The sequence below is a fragment of the Malus sylvestris genome, chromosome 9 (genome assembly GCF_916048215.2).
Source record: "Malus sylvestris chromosome 9, drMalSylv7.2, whole genome shotgun sequence".
Classification (NCBI taxonomy): domain Eukaryota; kingdom Viridiplantae; phylum Streptophyta; class Magnoliopsida; order Rosales; family Rosaceae; genus Malus; species Malus sylvestris.
Genome location: NC_062268.1, coordinates 4,761,079 through 4,779,767, shown reverse-complemented (window position 1 = coordinate 4,779,767; position 18,689 = coordinate 4,761,079). Strand labels below are relative to the sequence as shown.

Here is an 18,689-nt window from a genome sequence, read left to right as displayed (position 1 = left end):
CAGTCGTGGCGCGATAAGCGCAAATTGTTTAATGGCAATTGGTTCGAGTTACAAATATATCTTTATCAAGCAACCTACCATTCTTATTGACCTTTTAATTTCCTCTCTTACCACTTGATTTCTTAAATATCAAGCTACCATAAATCTTTATTTATTTATTTATTTTTCTTCCTTGTAGCAAGAAGCAAATGGAATTAAAGAATGCATGCATAACTGCATATGGTATGTCGAAGTTCCATGTACTTGTCCATCTATATATCCAATTCAAAGTTTGCTTATGCAGATCAATCTCAATTTCCGTTTAAAGTCTGCGCCAGCCACTCAGCAACCTCTATGAATTCCAATCGAAATCGTCCTTGTACAAATTAGGAAAGAAAAAGAGACTATACAGTTGGATAATTTGATAAAACTTCGGTTGGTCAACCCTAATCTAAATTATTTGTCGGTAATATGGTATAAAATATGCCTCATTTGATGTAAAAGCTCATGCCTAACGTGTACCGTTAATTTTTACTTTGTGTAGTAAAGAAGCATTATTAGGCATGTATAACACAAACTAAGGGCTTGTTTTGGAATCAATTATTAGTAAGAAATACACAATTAACTTGCAGGAAGCACTTCAAGTGATTTTAAAACCAAAATTTTTTCTTTAAAAACTTTTTTCAATCATTGTAAAAGCTCTTCTAAAGGATCAAGCTCTAATACAATAATAGATTAGTACCTAGTTTCATGCAGTGTTCTAAAAAATGGCTTTGGCGGCCGCCTAGGCGCTGGGCGCCTAGCAACCGAGGCGTTTTTAGGCAAATCGGGAGGAAAAATCGGGTTGGGCCTAGGCAGTCTAGGCGGGCTGGGTGGTCTAGGCGGGTTAGGCGGGTTAGGCGGGCTGGGCGGTCTAGGCGGGTTAGGCGGGTTAGGTGGGCTAGGCAGTCCTAGGCGGTCCTAGGCGGCCCTAGGCAGTCCTAGGAGGTTTTTTTTATTTTTTTATTTTGTATTAATTACGTGCTTTTTTCTTTTTTGGTTTCATGGTGGTATACTTATGAAAATGGTGTATCTAATTTGCAAATGATGGATTTACTACAAGTTCATCCAATACTTATGGAAATAGTGTACCTAATTTGCATTTTATCATTATTTTATTATCTATACAAGTATATTTTTTTTTAGGTGTCAATATGCACTTATTTACAAGATATACAAAAAATTTACCTAAATCCACCTAGGCGCTAGGCGCTAGCCTGCCACCCGACTAGCGCCTAGCGTTTTTGAGAACCTTGGTTTCATGTGCACACGCATTACTGTCTCATTTAATTTGACTTTGTGCACATTCAGCCGTACATGCATCTCTTTCTTTTTATTGTGAATAAACTAATCCCATAAACCCTAAAACAAATCTTTTGGAATGTTTAACCAAAAACAATCTTCTAGAGGATGATGTTGATAGTTGACCAAGAAAAAAAGAGCATTCATTATTCCCAAATATAAAAAAAGCTTGTTACAGGTGAGGAAAGGGGTGTGATATCCGTACATTATTTTTTATTTCTTTCACATCTTTTTTATTTTTGACCGTCAGATCGGATAAATTGAAGAAGATCAACTGACAGAAATTAACAAGGGTGTGTGGATAGCACACCCTGTGAGGAAATTGGCACTTTTCACATTATAAAACATAAATTAATTACGCCGGGATTACATCTATGTCATCTTAAAGCCAGATCACTTTCGGGATAAACGATTTTGTACGACTTTTTCACGTTTTCCCCTTTAAATACGACCACCCTTCATTGAACTCTTCCATGCAAAGTTTCGACTTTCAATTTATTTCACAATTATTCACAACATTCTTTACTTAATTAGTTCTTGGAAACTAGAACACAATGTTGCACAACCTGCTTGGCAAAATCACGGGCCAGCAGCAAGATGGGGAGAGTAATATTGGAAAAATCAATGGGACTGTGGTGTTGATGAAGAAGAATGTGTTGGACTTCAATGACTTCAATGCTTCGGTTCTTGATCGTGTGCATGAGTTGGTCGGCCAAAGGGTTTCTCTGCAGCTCATCAGTGCTGTTCATGGTGATCCTGGTGAGCTTCAAATCCTCTTTGCATTGTTATTTTTGTTTTTAGAGTAGTTGATAGGTCTGTAAAATCGGATGAGGTTCGATGAAATTGCTCAGGGTCGAGGGTCGAGGGTTGAGGGTCTAGGGTCGAGGGTCTAGGGTCGTTTAACCGTATTTTGGATAGTGGCCTAACTTTTTTTTCCTTTACGAAAATTGTCTTGAAAACTAAATTATAGCAACTTGCACAAAATGGCCCTTACTTGAGGTTGTTATTTGGATGATCATGATAATATAATGCATATGCATCTTATTAATTGATTAATTATTGGTTTACCAGATAATGAATTGTAGAAGATCTGAGAATATGATTTAGTTTGGATATATGTATTTGTTTTTGTAGACAATGGATTGAAGGGGAATCTTGGAAAACAAGCATATCTGGAAGACTGGATTACCACAATTACACCGTTAACAGCAGGAGAGTCTGCATTCAAGATTACCTTTGACTGGGAAGAGGAAGTAGGAGTCCCAGGAGCATTCATAATACAAAACAATCATCATAGTGAGTTCTTCCTCAAGACTGTCACACTCGATAATGTCCCCGATGAGGGCCATGTCCACTTTGTTTGCAATTCATGGGTTTACCCTGCCGAAAAATACACCAAAGACCGTGTTTTCTTCACTAACAAGGTAACGGATGATTTGCGCCGACTCGTTGCAATCTGCCGCACTTTGTGCAAGCATAGTTTACTATATGAATAACGTTCGTGACTGCAATATGTTTGTGCAGACTTATCTTCCGAGCGAAGTACCATTGCCGTTGCGCAAATACATAGAAGAAGAACTAGTAGAATTAAGAGGAGATGGAAAACGAAAGCTCGAAGAGTGGGATAGAGTCTATGACTATGCTTACTACAATGATCTGGGAGATCCTGATAAGGGTTCGGAATATGTCCGCCCAATTATGGGAGGGTCTACTGAGTACCCTTACCCTCGCAGGGGCAGAACTGGCCGACCACCAAAAGAGACGGGTAAACGATTAACATATGATGCTTTTCTTTTTGCTTTTGGTGTAGTCTCTCTGACAACTGTACAAGTTGATCTGCTTATTTGGATATTAACTAACTGATGTTATGATCGCTGAAATTTTTCTGATCCTATAATCTAACAGATCCTAACACCGAGAGTAGGTTACCGATTGTTTCAAGCTTAAGCATATATGTGCCAAGGGATGAACGGTTTGGACACTTGAAGATGTCCGACTTCCTTGCATATGCACTGAAATCTATAGCTCAGTTTATTAGACCAGAGATAGAAGCCTTGTTTGATAAAACTCCTAACGAGTTTGACAGCTTCAAAGATGTGCTTCAACTCTACGAAGGAGGAATTCCGTTGCCTGAAGGTTTATTCAAGGAAATCGGTGACAGCATACCTGCGGAGATGCTCAAGGAAATTTTCCGAACTGATGGTGCACAGTTCCTCCGATTCCCAATGCCTGAAGTGATCAAAGGTAACGATAACATATTGAATTTTGACGCTTACAATTGCCTATGAACTATGATTTCTATTTTCTTTCATGTAACGTGCTAATGGTTTAATGATCTGGAGCAGTGGACAAGACTGCTTGGAGGACTGATGAAGAATTTGCCAGAGAAATGCTGGCTGGAGTGAATCCTGTCAACATTCGCCTTCTTCAAGTAATCTTCATAGAAAACTTTCGATTGTCATTTTTCTTTTCGTTTTTCTCCATCTTTAATCATATTTGCTTCAAATGAATTGCAGGAATTCCCGCCAGCAAGCAAGCTAGACCCAAAAGTTTACGGTGATCAAACCAGTACAATAACGGAACAACATATAAAGAATAACTTGGATGGACTAACAGTGGATGAGGTAATATCTTACATTCGTTTCCTTTGATAGAAAAACTGATAGTATGCTGGTACATTGCAATTGGCTGATGTTGACTTAACATCATTTCGTAATAATGAAAATGAATTTGGTTCGATAGGCACTCAAGAACAAAAAGCTATTCATATTAGATCATCACGATGCATTGATGCCGTACCTGAGGCGGATAAACTCAACTTCCAACAAGATCTATGGTAGCAGAACTCTCCTGTTCTTGAAAAGTGATGGAACTTTGAAGATATTAGTGATCGAATTAAGCTTGCCTCATCCCGACGGAGATCAATATGGTTGCATTAGTAATGTTTACACACCAGCTGAACAAGGTGTAGAAAGCTCCATATGGCAACTGGCTAAAGCTTATGTGGCTGTAAACGACTCTGGAAATCATCAACTTATCAGTCACTGGTATAACTCTTTTGAAGAAAAAGGTCTTAGTAAAAAGTTTATCGTACATATTGAAATGTGATTTTCTGATTTTGATTTTTTTTTTCCTTATGTTTTGGTGACAGGTTAAACACCCATGCGGTGATTGAGCCGGTTATAATAGCTGCGAATAGGCAGCTAAGCGTGGTTCATCCAATTTACAAACTTCTGCAGCCTCATTTCCGCGATACCATGTACATCAATGCAATTGGCAGGGGAATCCTCCTGAATGCTCGCGGAGTTATAGAGTCGACAGTTTTTCCAGCTAGGTATGCCTTGGGGTTGTCATCAGCTGTTTATAAAGATTGGATTTTTCCTGAGCAAGCTCTCCCTGCAGATCTCATCAAGAGGTAACACAAATCAACAATTTCCGACTTATTAGCAACTAAAAGTTACTCAAACGAGCAATATTCATTTCTTATTTTAACCACATTGTGTTGCTTTCCATCAATACAGAGGCGTGGCAGTCAAGGATGAAAATTCTCCGCACGGTCTTCGCCTACTGATAGAGGATTATCCATATGCTGTTGATGGGATTGAAATCTGGTTTGCAATAAAAACTTGGGTCGAAGACTATTGCACCTTCTACTACAAGACCAATGACATAATTCAGACAGACGTCGAGCTCCAATCCTGGTGGAAGGAGCTCGTAGAAGAGGGTCATGGGGACATAAAAGATGAGCCCTGGTGGCCTAAAATGCAGACTTTTGAAGAGCTAGTTGAAACTTGCACTATCCTCATATGGACTGCTTCTGCTCTTCATGCAGCCCTCAACTTCGGACAGTTCTCTTACGCAGGATACCTTCCCAACCGCCCAACCATAAGCCGAAAATTCATGCCTGAGAAGGGAACTCCTGAATACGAAGAGCTGGAGGCCAGCCCTGATACCGTTTTCTTGAAAACAATTACTGCTCAGCTGCAGACTGTACTTGGTATTGCCACCATTGAGATTTTGTCAAGGCATTCCACTGATGAAGTGTATTTAGGGCAGAGAGACACTCCTGACTGGACATCGGACACAGCTGCATTGGAAGCTTTCGAGAAATTCGGAAAGAAACTGGCTGAAATCGAGGATCGAATTACAAGTATGAACAATGATGAGAAACTGAAGAACCGAGTTGGATCAGTCAAGATTCCGTACACTTTGCTCTTTCCTACTAGTGAAGGTGGAATTACTGGCAAGGGAATTCCCAACAGCGTCTCTATCTAAACGGGAAGTCTTTCAAGCTCCTATAAATAAAGAATGAAACCACTCATATGTATTGTATTGTATGGGATCAAACAAGCGTGCATTTGAGAAAATAAACAAGCGTGCATTTGACACAATTTGGAATTTAAGAAAATAAACACATCTAATTTCCTACTAGACGTCTAAGAATGAGTACTCAAAAGATCAAATGCCAGAATTATATGTTAAAAGTACAAGTTTTTCCTTTTGGAGTGTATTTGAATTCTTTTCGACATTCACGAGATCAACCGAATGTGTATTTGACACACTTCGGAATTTTAGGAAATAAACACATCTAATTACTTCAGTCTAAGGTAGGAGGGAAAAAGGTACTGAGATGCCATCAATTCTTTGCTACTCGATTTCATCTTATTTACAAGAAAAACCATGAGATTTGAGATGGGTTGGAAGGATAATTATTAGAATATAGAAGGGTACTTTTGTCCGTAGGGTTTTTTGTTTACCCCTTGATTTCATCTTATTTACAAGAAACCCGTGAGATTTGGGCTGGGTGGGAGGGTAATTATTAAAGGTTAGGAGGGTAATTTTGACTCTGACCATATTTCGATATATTTACGGTTTTACCAATCTATTCTAAAGTAGACCCTCGATTTTTCATTATTTACATTTATGCCACCTCAAATCAAGGGATGTGAGAGAGAGACAGAAACGCACCCATTTGGCTTCGATTCCCCTTTCTCAAACCCTAGCAGGCACAACACCATCTCTGGAGTAGCATCGGCTCCTGCTTCCTAAAACCAAAACACACTTCCCCTTCGCAGGTTGGGGACGAGGACGAACGACGAATCCGGACTGAGTCAGCTCGGCCGCCGCCGCAACCCGCTCATCGTCTTCGTTTCGCTTCAAATATCCGAGCTTTTCTACATGTCGGTGAAGTACAAATTTCTTCCATAACTCTCGATTCAACCTCATCTCTTCTCATTCGGTAAGATTATTACACTACTTTTAAGAGAATTGAAACTTGAAAGATTCAAACTTTTGGATGGTCGAGAATCTGGATTTTGTGCAGAAAAGAAAAACAGGGCTGTTCAGTGTTTATCTGTACTGGTTTGTCTTGCGGAATTATTATTTCAAATGAAGCTGTCGGCCAGCTTCTGTTTTTTCCTCCAGTCTGCTGCTTCAATCTGAAAAATGCCAAAAGAAAAGGAAGGCTACTTCTTATCCTTATTTTCTTCCCCAAAACAGGGAACAAACACAAAGATTTTATTTAGCCGAAAGTGAATTTGGCCACATATTCAACAGTTTTTGCAGAAAAATGATGAATGTGCAGCAAAGCAATCAGCGGTATGGGCTGCACTGAGAGAAGGAAGGGGGACAGAAGGGTTGACAGGTTGGAGGGAGAAGTTCGCCGGGATTTAGGGGAGAGGATTTTCGGCAGTGAGGTGCGGGTGGCTGTGGCTGTGGCTGATGCATCGGTCAGAGGGTTGTTGGGGGGACGAGAGGAGGAGGACAAAGGGACTGACAGATTGGAGGAGGGTATGGGTTTTCAGTTTTCAGTTTTTTTCCCCTGATTCTGATTCAATAGGTAATGCACTGTTTTAAGTTCATTGTTTATTGTTTGGTTTGCCATTTGCTTTGTTAAAACTGTCATTGAAATTTTGTTGTTTCACTGTGCTCATTTCTGTGCTTCTTCCTGCTGTTTGCTTCTCTTCCCTCTGTTGGTAGATTGTTTTTCCATTTCTTGGTTCCTTATGTATTTCTTGGTTCCTTAATTTTGTTAGGTGTAATTACTGATACAAATCTCTTTACTGTGTTTGAATACAAACTCTTATTCTCTCTAATTTTTGGCTATGTGATGTATCCTTGCAGGTGAACCATATGGACGTTTTTGAGAAACAGAGAGCTTCGTCCACTGGAATGTGGAATTGATAGCAGCAGGTTAGTTCCCCTTCTTTTTCTTATCTTGATATGTTACGAACAACATGATCAATGGTCGTGATTGTATTGTGGTTTTATCGTCGCTGTAATATGTTTCACCGAAGTCACTTTCCTGTCTTTTGATTGATTCCTGATTGTTAGATGTATTGTGCTACATGACAGCTCAGTGTTTATAGTTTGCATTCATGTCTGCTTTAGAGAGCATGCTGCCAACCAAAATGCCAGAAAACTGTATTGTATGTGAGACCCCAAAAACCTGAGACCAATTTGAGAGTTAATGGAAGCATATGCATGTTTCTACCTTTCCCATGTATCAAAAATGTCATTAGTAGTTCTCCAGCTATCTCCTTCTTTAGCACCCCATAACCAATTCCCTGCAAAGAAAGTGCGTGAGCATTTCAAGATTCTCTGACAACATATCATCATTGGAGATGTTGATTGAGTGAATTGATTACAACCATAGATGAAAATATCGATAATATAACGATATTTCGCGAGTATTTCTTTAATTATCGCTATAATATCGCGAAAATATCGATAGTATCGCGATATTATAGATAATATCGCGAGATGAACCTAAAAATATTTGAAAATTTCTGAAAAGTCTCAAACATGCACATAAAGGGATTCGAACTCCTCCCATCTAACTCCTTCAGCGCCTTGACCACTATACCACTTACGTTTTTGTGAAAACATGCTAAACTATTTATATATATGGTTTTGTTTTGAATTCTTTTTGCAAGAAACAAATTTGCACATATTCCAAATTTTTTGTGGTATTATATTTTAAATTGTGTCAATTAATTACTTAGTCAATGGCATGTGGTTTTTAATTTTTCTATTTTTTATTTGGTCACTTACATGTATGGTTGGAAAAAATTCTCAAAAATCCCAAACCAAACCGAAAAAGTCCCAAACCAAAACCATCCCGAAAAATACCGAAATTTTCGATATGGGATTGGTTTCCAAATCCCATTTGTTTGGTAATCCCGAAATCCCGAAAAATACCGAAGTATTCGGTTTCCTATTGACTTTTGGGTTTCGGTTCTTGAAAGTCATTGTCATGGTTGTTGACTACTCTTCACAATACACTTACTCTACACATAGAGATGATGAAGATAGTGAAAATTTAGAACCTCATAGGAACTCTATGTGGTACTTAGTCACTCATGTATCTTACCATGCAATGTATAAAGTGTAAAATATTGTACTAATTCATTATATATAAATGATTATGGTGTGTTTAAACTTCTTTCATTAATTACTACATATTTTCTACACTCACAATATTTGACAGCTCGCTAAATAATCAACTTAAATCAGTTAAATCCATCATGCAATGCATTTCATTCTAATTTTTTGTGATAAACTAATAGATAATTGACTAAATAAACATCTTGCAAAGTTTCAATAAAAATTTCCAAGTTTTTCTTACAATTTCCGTGGTTTCCATGTAATTTTTATCGATATCGATATTATCCCGATATTTCCATCGATATTTCCGTGTTTTCGGACTACCGATATTTCCGATATTACCGATATTTTCTTCCTTGATTACAACATATATAACTATGACAGTTTCATACAACAACAGAAAAGCCTTTTCCAACTACGTTGGGTCGGCTATGACAGTTCCATAAACAAGATTAAATAATAAATATGGTTTCAGGTCTTTAGGTATTGAGATTCAAAGTTTCAGGCCATGTCGATTATAGCCCAAGTGGGTTGGAATCTCCTTGGAGATTTGATCAAATGAATAATTTTTCCATTAAGGCTGAGAAAATTATTGTGTCACCTGATGGCAGCATTATAAATGGTAACATACAGCTTAAATATTCATCACGTTAAGGTTTTCATGGTTATTCGAGAAATATCATATTTAGATCACTATAATTATTTATATAGTACTGACTGGGCTCCAATTTTAAATGACAGGTCAATCCCCAATTTTTATGGCAGGCTTCGGGTAGTATTATATCCTTTTGGACCGTATAGACTGAAGAGTGTTTTCAAGGCATGAAATGAAAACAATTTGGCTTTTGGTTTTTGCCTCATGAATTATGAGAACGATTGATTACATTAATATGTGTTTTATTCATGGTTAAGGTTGGTGCGTTCAAGTCCCGCAACAACGCGTAGGTATTTTTACTAGTATACTACTAAACCTCTAAAAATAAATACTCAAAAAGATTAAAAACCCGTTGGGTGAACTCTCCCAATTTGTTCTCTTGTATTAAAGGACAATGCATAATTAAACAAATAAAAAAAATTAAAGTGTTAAAAAAACATGAAAAAGAATATGCAGAAATCACTTTCCGTCTCCCATGACATGCATGCCAAAGACTTCATAGATAATTCGTCAGGCCCACTGCCTACGTGTACAAAAGAGAGAAGATATAACGTGATTAATAGATGTTGATCGAGAATCTTTATTCTAAAATTTGACGTGAAAAGTCTTTGATGATCATATGTCGCACTTAAATCTCAGCAATTTCCAGTGAGAGAGAAACACACACAACCACGCATATGACATATCTATAAACAAGAGCCGAACAGCGTATTCATTCATACAACCCCAGCAACAAATTAACACCTTTATACCATTTACCATACTATGATTATATCAAATTTCATCTCTCATCTGTACCTTTCCTTGTTTCTACACATGATCATTGCCACCACACTCGCTGCCACCGATCCCCCACCTATCTACACTCCGGTGGAAGATATCGCTGTCAATTGTGGCTATTCCGGCCAGTTATTTAATCAATATGATCAACGAAATTGGAGTGGAGATATCAACTCAAAGTTTACCCCCATAGAGGTACACCGAGCAGCTGGTGGTAACACATCCATGTTCAAAGAAGCACCTCGCTCGTTCTCTGTCTCCCAAATTCCTTACAGCACAGTTCGGCTTTCTCGCTCTGAATTTACTTACAGATTTAACCTCACCGCCGGCCAAAAGTTCATCCGCTTGTACTTTTACCTTGTTTCGTACCCTGACTTTGACCGCTCCAAAGCGCTCTTTTCTGTCAAGGCCAGTGGATTTACCCTTCTCGACTTCAATGCTTCTGTGAATGCCGATGCTGATGGGGTGGAGACATTATACAGAGAATTCTGCATCAACATTGAGGAAGAAGAACAAAGTCTAAACATCACATTCACTCCAAGTCGAAGCAAAGCAAGCCCAGATGCTTATGCGTTTATCAACGGAATTGAAATTGTGTCCATGCCCCCAAATCTATACTACACTGCACCAGAAGACCTTGATATTGAAATCATAGGCACCGAAAATCCAATTCGCGTTGAAAACAACACTGCTATGGAGACGGTTTACAGAATCAACATAGGCGGACGCGGGTTGTTTTTCAATAAAGACACCGGCATGTACCGCAACTGGGAAGGTTATTTGTATGAGCAAACTTTCTTGGATAATGCAAGTTTTTGGTTCAGCGCTCAACCAGTTAACGCAAGCCTTCATCTCAACTTTCATCTCAACTTTGCAAAAGCACCCAACTACTCCGCTCCGGAACAAGTTTACAAAACCGGGAGGTCTATGGGCCCAGACCCCACCATCAACCAGCGGCACAACCTCACCTGGGGATTTCCTGTCCCTCCCAAGTTTTATTACCTGGTTAGGCTTCATTTTTGTGAGCTTCAGCCTGAAATTAGAGAGATTGGTGACCGAGTGTTTCTGATCTACATAGCCAATCAAACGGCGGAAACACGAGCCGACATAATCCAGTGGAGTGGCGGGAATGGGATTCCAACGTACAGAGACTATGTTGTGTTCATGCCTCCCGGCACCGGAAACGAGGAGAAAGTATTTCTCTACGTCACACTGCAAGCAAACCCTCAACATTGGAAGACTAAGTCCTTGGATGCAATTTTGAACGGGCTGGAGATCTTCAAACTGAATGAAACAAATGGTAATCTCGCCAGACCAGACCCCGATCCCCCACATCCTCATCCCCAAGAAGTGATCCCATCAAGCAAAAATCTTTCCAAGTCAAGGACTCATTTTATTGCCGTTGTTGCTGGTGCAGTCTCCGCCGCACTCGTAGTGTTTTCCGTACTAGGGTTACCCTTGGTTTTTAGACACCGACGGAAATATGTCAAGGGCTACGTACACTCTAACCGCAGAGCGGCAAACTCAACCAAGTCACGGGGCGGCTCAACTCTGCCGTCCGATTTGTGTCACTACTTTTCGCTAAAGGAGATCAAAGCCGCCACCGAAAACTTCAATGATACTTTCATTATTGGTGTTGGCGGATTTGGCAATGTGTACAAAGGGTATATCGATGGTGGGGCTACCCCGGTTGCGATCAAACGACTGAAACCCGAGTCTTCACAGGGGGCCAACGAGTTCAAGACGGAAATCGAGCTGCTCTCCCAACTCCGCCACCGTCATTTGGTGTCTCTCATCGGATATTGCACGGATAAAAATGAGATGGTCTTGGTGTACGATTACATGTCACGTGGGACCCTGGCCGACAATCTCTACCACTCTGACAACCCGCCTCTGGCCTGGGGACAACGCCTCCAAATTTGCATTGGAGCCGCGCGAGGGTTGCGCTACCTTCACAGCGGTGCCAAGGGCACTATCATCCACCGTGACGTGAAAAGCACCAATATATTGTTAGATGAGAAATGGGTGGCCAAGGTTTCGGATTTCGGGTTGTCAAAAATGGGAATGACCACCGCTTCTAAGACTCACATCAGTACAATGGTCAAAGGCAGTTTTGGGTATCTAGATCCAGAATACTACAGACGCCAACAGCTTACTGAGAAGTCTGACGTGTACTCATTTGGTGTGGTTTTGTGGGAAGTATTGTGTGCAAGGCCAGCGCTGATGCATAAAGTGGAGCCGAGGGAAATGAACCTCGCGGAGTGGGCCAGATTTTGCCATGGAGAGGGAACACTTGATCAAATCATTGATTGTAACTTGAAGGGTAAAATTGAAGCCGAGTGCCTGAATAGGTTCGTTGAGATTGCTATGAGTTGCATTCATGATAAAGGAGTTGAACGACCTTCAATGAATGAGGTTGTGAGGGGGCTTGAGTTTGCATTGCAGCTTCATCAAAAAAGCATTGCAAGTAATGGTGATGGTGGCGTTAGTACTGAACAAGGTTGTGCTAGCAATGAATCCATTCAATGTATATCCGCAACAATCTTCTCTGAAATTAATGATCAAAACGGAAGATGACGCGAGCAACGTTTGGCCAGAAAGCAATTGTATTTCAATACAAAACTAATTCAAGAGAATTATGTTCCAATTGCATTCTTTTTCACTGTACTCAGTACTAAACTGCCCGAATCCGATACGATTAGTTTAGACTTTGTCCACTCCTGTTTTTTTAGTTTTTCCAATTAAACAAATCAAAAGAAAATGAATGAAAATAGTAAAATGTAGTGTACAAAAAATGAAAAATTATGTCAAAAATCACTTCACGACTCCCAATTGATGACAAGCATGCCAAAAGACTTGATTGATATTTCGTCAAGCCCACTACCTACGCAAGAAAGAAGCCAGAAGCTGATGTTGCGTTCATGAACAATATCAATGCATATATTAGGGTGTAGTGGCTGGGGAGAGTCATCGGATTCGATGACCAAAACAAGTTGATTTATCCTCGCTGTGGATTTAACCAAAAAATAATAATTAACGACCATACCTTATATGCTTGATATCATTAGGTTATCTCCAATTGAAGAGGCTAAAATCTTAAAATTTAGCTCCTGTTGTAAACATTCCTAGAATAAGTATGATTGTGTAAATACTAGATTAGATTTGATTCTAGTTATCATTTCCTATTACAACTTGTATTACTTGGAGGAGAAGGAATATCTTCTCTCCCTTTACTACTATAAATAAAGGCACAATGTAGGAGGGATAACAACACACACATTCCCCTACAATTCTACAAATACACATCTCTCTTCTCTCTCCCACTGCCGCCGGCCCTCTCTATTTTGTCAGATAAAAATAGACCACAACACGTTATCAACACGCTCCTACCGCTGCGCTTAGGAATATGACGTTGGAGATTTTTTCTGCATCAAACTAGTTCATCCATATCATCACGCAATCAGGTTCTTTCCAAACAACGGTTTTTAACTCGATATTTTGCAAGCCCTGATAGCATGAACATTCACCATGATGCATGACCCAACTTTACGTTTAAAGTATTTTAGATTCTACATAAATTGTGTATGCTTCATAACCAAAATTGCTACAATTATGTGAATTTGATATTTGCCATGAATTGAATCTTACATATGTACATGCATTGAAACTATTATTTGCATATGTATCAACGTAAATATATGATTCATTAGAATTATACATGCATATAATATAATTGAATTAAAAATAAAATAAAATATAAATATTTTTGCGATTGGGGAATTAGGGTTATGTTCGAACCCGTGCACTTGCACCATGCAAGCCACAAGCCACCAGGCCCGCAGCCTGCGATGGCCCAACTCATCCCCATGCTTTCCCGAGTCGAGAACCAATCCTGGAGCCACGGCTCCAGGCCCAACACCCAGACCCGACGCCCAGAAGGCGTCGCCACCCATGAAATCATCAACCAACATGGCCTGCAGCCATGGTCACCATGACTCAAATCGAGTCTTAAACAACACCCCGACCGACGCCAGAAGCGCCAGGTCCGGTGTTCTTCTCCGGCGACACACACCCAGCACTCGCTGGGGTGTTTAATCCCAAAAACCCGAGCCCTAGTGGGCTCCTGTCCCTCGACCTGCATCAGAGCCCTTTGGGCTTGCTGCTGCTCTGAGATGTCACGGTCCAGCCCGTGCGGGAAAAGAAAAAAAAAACAAAATTTTTTTGGCACGCCTGAAACGACCCGTGAGAAAAAAAAAAGAAAATTTTTTTTTTTGGGCTGCACACAGCAGCCCATTCCCCTTGCCCATGTCTCCCCGTGAGCTCCATGTGCCACCTGTGGGCTTTGCCTATATTTTTAGGCCCCGAGATTTTATTATTTAATATTTTTAAATAATATGGGTTTTTATATTTTCACCCACACTTTAATTTGGCCACAAAGACCAAATAAATTAATTCAATTATCATTATACAATATTTTTGCATATATTTGTTGCATATTTGTTTGCATATATATTTGTGTTTGCCTGCAAGAATATATGAACCTGAAGTTCATAATTACTTTGAAACCCGAAGTTTCTTATAAACATGCCTTGTTTGAAAACCTGAAGTTTTCTCTTAAACATATCACCCATGAAAACCCGAAGTTTTTCATGCAAAATTAAACCAATACATGTCTATTAGAACCTGTATGTTCTACTCCTATGTGAATGGATTGATTTTTCTCCATTACACTAACCACATCTTGTCCATCTATTTGTGATAGGAACATGTCGAATTTGAACAAACTCGACTTCACCACTTTGGAGGTCTCTGGAAGGAACTACCTCAAGTCGGTTCAAGATGTGAAGCTTCACCTCACTGCCAAGAACTTGCGTCCTGCTATTGAAAAAGCAACAACTGAACCTGTTGGCGAAGCTGAAAAAGCTACTGCTATGATCTTCATCCGAAAACATATTCATGACGCTCTGCAAACTGAGTACCTTGCTGAGGAGGATCCACGTGCATTATAGGTCGCTTTGGCTGATCGTTTCGATCACCAAAAAGACATATTCTTGCCTGAAGCAAGACACGACTGGCAGCACTTGCGCTTCCAAGACTTTAAGTCTGTGAATGAATATAATTCTGAAGTTTGTCGAATCCGATCACTTCTCAAGTTTTGCAATGAAACTTTGACTGAAGAGGATCTCCTGGAGAAGACCTACTCGACCTTCTCTGCTTCTAATATTGTCCTGCAGCAACAATATAGAGCTTAGAAGTTCACTAAGTTCTCGGATTTGATCTCTGTTTTACTTCTTGCTGAAAAGCAGAACCAGCTGTTGATGAAGAATCATCAAGCTTGACCTACTGGGGCTACTGCTGTGCCTGAAGCACATTATAGCACTAATCAGCACCCAAAACGCCAAAAGATGCGTGGTAAGGGCGGCCAGAAGCCATCCCACCAAGGTCAACAGAGTCAAAGCTCATCCAAGGGAGGAAACAAAGCCCAGAAGCGCCCAAACCTCGCTCCCAAGGCCCCAAACTTCAAGAATAAGGGCAAAGCACTTACCACAATGAATGACGATATGTGCTATCGTTGTGGTTCAAATGACCATTGGTCCCGTATTTGCCGTGCTCCCAAGAAGGTTGTAGATGAATATCATTCTCGTCGTAAGAAGTTTGAATCAAACTTCATGCAAGTGGAGGAAACGGAGACTACAAAGATGGAGGTTTCTAACTTTCATGAGGATATCACTCCTATGGAAGATTAGAATCTTAGACATAGACTTCTTTTTTAGTTGAAATAAAACAATTGGGGCCGAATTCCACATAGTGGCCGCACCCCACCTTGTTTTTGGTTGATTTTGAACAATTTTCCTTTATGTTTTGGATTATTAGTTGGCGATTTATTTTGGATATTCAGTTTTAATCCTTGAATAAATGAAATTATTTTGAATTGATACTTGTTTTTATAAACTTTTATGCATATGACCAATTCAAATTAATTTTTCATTCTAGGTATGACTAGTGGGAAAGTTAGTTGTCTGGCAGATAGTGCAACCACGGATACTGTTTTGCGTGAACGCATCTATTTCACTTACTTCGTACCTAAGAATGCACCTCTGACAACCCTCTCAGGCCCATCCAACCTGATAGAAGGATACGGTAATGCACGTATAATGTTGTCCAACGGTACAATCTTGACCATTGCTGAGGCACTCTATTCTCCACGTTCCGGAAGAACGTTACTAAGTTTCAAGGACATTAGAGATAACAATTACAACGCTGAAACCCACGTAGAAAACGGAGTTGAATTTCTGTGCGTAACTTCCTACGAATATGGCCAGAAGCGTATTCAAGAGAAGATGAAGCGTAACCCGAGTGGTCTGTATACTACGACCATACGCCCCATCGAATGCCACTATGTGGCCGGCCCTACCACAGGGACCGCGCACGAAATTACACTTTGGCATGATCGTTTGGGACATCCTGGACGAATAGCGATGCGTCGTATCCTCAAAACTTCACACGGGCATCCACTAACCCGAAGCTTAGGTTCGATCCATGAAATCGCATGTCAAACATGTTTTATGGGAAAGCTTATTACTAAGCCTTCTTATGACAAGATTCGTTTGAATCCTCCCATTTTTCTACAACGGATTCAGGGGGACATTTGTGGACCGATTCAACCTCCTTGCGGACCATTTAGATATTTTATGGTTTTGGTTGACGCTTCTACACGTTGGTCACACGTGTGCTTGTTGTCCACAAGGAACGCTGCATTCTCCAAACTGTTGGCTCAGGTTATCAAGCTCAGGGCTCACCACCCTGATTATCCGATCAAATCTATTCGATTGGATAATGCTGGAGAATTCACATCTAAAACTTTTGATGACTATTGCATGTCGATTGGGGTTGAAGTTGAACATCATGTACCCCATGTTCACACCCAGAACGGCCTGGCAGAGGCTTTCATTAAGCGTTTACAAATGATTGCTCGATCGTTGGTCATACGTACCAAGCTCCCGATCGCTGCTTGGGGCCATGCAATATTGCACGCAGCAAAGTTGGTCCGCCTGAGGCCTGTTGCGACACAACCATTTAGTGCCCTTCAGTTGGTCACCGGATGCGAACCCGACATATCGCATCTGCGCGTTTTTGGTTATGCGGTTTATGTGCCGATTTCACCGCCCTTACATACAAATATGGGGCCTCAGCGAAGGATGGGAATCTATGTCGGATATGATTCTCCTTCGATTATTCGTTACTTAGAACCTTTGACAGGCTATCTGTTTACCGCTCGTTTCACGGATTGTCACTTCTATGAAACAGTCTTCCCGCCGTTAGGGGGAGATAAGAATGTCAACGTTCCTAATGAACGACGCGAATTATCATGGACGACTCCCACTTTGTCTCATTTAGATCCCCGCACCGCTCAGTCTGAAGCTGAAGTGCAGCGCATATTAGATCTCCAGAGCATAGCTCAGAGCATGCCAGATGCTTTCACCGATCTAGCGCGCGTGACAAGATCACATATTCCAGCTGCGAATACCCCTGCAAAGATAGATGTACCAAATGTATGACGGACTACCCTCCTGGAAACCCGGGACGCCAATTCTGGTGATCCACGTACATTAGCGGCTAGCCAATCATCTGCCCCTACACAAAAGCGTGGCAGACCCCTTGGTTCAAAGGATTCACACCCCCGGAAGAGGAAAACCACGGCACAAGGTCCTGAAGAGCCTACCGTGAATCCGACTATCGCTTACTCATTTTACCCAACTCATGAGGAAATTCTAGATTATGGAAGTGTCCTTGAAGAGACGAATCCTCCTCTCGAGAATTGTGAGATTTCGGTCTATTATGCTAGCTTAGATGATGTGTGGCGTAGAAATGAGATGATTGTCGACGATGCATTAGCATTTGCAGTAGCTACTGAGATCATGTTGAACGATGACATTGAACCGCGTTCCGTTGATGAATGTCGACGTAGAGCTGATTGGTCAAACTGGAAACAAGCAATCCAAGTCGAACTTGATTCACTTGCGAAATGTAACGTGTTTGAACCTGTAGTTCCTACTCCTCCACATGTGAAGCCCGTTAGCTACAAGTGGGTTTTCGTTCGGAAGCGTAATGAGAAGAACGAAATTGTGCGTTACAAAGCTCGTCTTGTAGCACAAGGTTTCTCACAACACCCCGGGATTGACTATGACGAAACTTACTCACCCGTTATGGATGTGATTACTTTTCGATACCTTATCAGTTTGGTAGTTTCCAAAAAACTGGATATGCAGCTGATGGACGTAGTAACCACGTATCTCTATGGGGATCTTGATACGAAAATTTATATGAAAGTTCCCGAATGACTTACATTGACTGGTTCAAATATTTCCAAACCCCGGAACACGCTCTCAATTCGGCTGAGGCGTTCACTATACGGTTTGAAACAATCCGGAAGAATGTGGTATAACCATCTGAGTGAGTATTTGACTAGTCAGGGATATGTGAACAACGAACTATGCCCTTGTGTGTTCATTAAGAAGTCACATTCCGGATTTGCGATTGTTGCAGT

At 40.6% G+C, this 18,689-nt stretch overlaps 2 protein-coding genes across 5 annotated transcripts; both read left to right on the top strand.

Moving 5' to 3' along the window:
• Window positions 1-1,772: 1,772 nt before the first annotated feature.
• On the top strand, window positions 1,773-5,751 carry LOC126582618 (probable linoleate 9S-lipoxygenase 5). Its single transcript, XM_050246777.1, has 9 exons — window positions 1,773-2,079; window positions 2,455-2,744; window positions 2,845-3,085; window positions 3,226-3,564; window positions 3,666-3,751; window positions 3,837-3,944; window positions 4,063-4,367; window positions 4,472-4,735; window positions 4,842-5,751. The coding sequence occupies exons 1-9, from the start codon at window positions 1,875-1,877 to the stop codon at window positions 5,593-5,595; spliced, it is 2,592 nt and encodes an 863-aa protein (XP_050102734.1). The 5' UTR covers window positions 1,773-1,874; the 3' UTR covers window positions 5,596-5,751.
• A 444-nt stretch (window positions 5,752-6,195) lies between these two features.
• On the top strand, window positions 6,196-12,793 carry LOC126582818 (receptor-like protein kinase FERONIA). 4 transcript variants are annotated; one of them, XM_050247029.1, is made up of 4 exons: window positions 6,196-6,559; window positions 6,877-7,159; window positions 7,444-7,512; window positions 9,448-12,793. In XM_050247029.1, the coding sequence occupies exon 4, from the start codon at window positions 10,127-10,129 to the stop codon at window positions 12,716-12,718; it is 2,592 nt and encodes an 863-aa protein (XP_050102986.1). In that variant the 5' UTR covers window positions 6,196-6,559; window positions 6,877-7,159; window positions 7,444-7,512; window positions 9,448-10,126; the 3' UTR covers window positions 12,719-12,793. The 4 variants fall into 4 exon arrangements, 3 of the variants coding, with proteins under 3 accessions (XP_050102986.1, XP_050102984.1, XP_050102985.1); XM_050247027.1 differs by having other exon boundaries at window positions 6,205-6,559; window positions 6,644-7,159; XM_050247028.1 differs by having other exon boundaries at window positions 6,207-7,110.
• Window positions 12,794-18,689: the final 5,896 nt, after the last annotated feature.

Coding starts and splice junctions, on each gene's coding strand:
- LOC126582618 (XM_050246777.1), top strand. CDS start 1,875: ATGTTGCACAACCTGCTTGGCAAAATCACGGGCCAGCAGCAAGATGGG. Junction 3,945..4,062: donor ATGGACTAACAGTGGATGAG/GTAATATCTTAC, acceptor TTGGTTCGATAG/GCACTCAAGAACAAAAAGCT. Junction 4,368..4,471: donor CATCAACTTATCAGTCACTG/GTATAACTCTTT, acceptor TTTTGGTGACAG/GTTAAACACCCATGCGGTGA.
- LOC126582818 (XM_050247029.1), top strand. CDS start 10,127: ATGATTATATCAAATTTCATCTCTCATCTGTACCTTTCCTTGTTTCTA.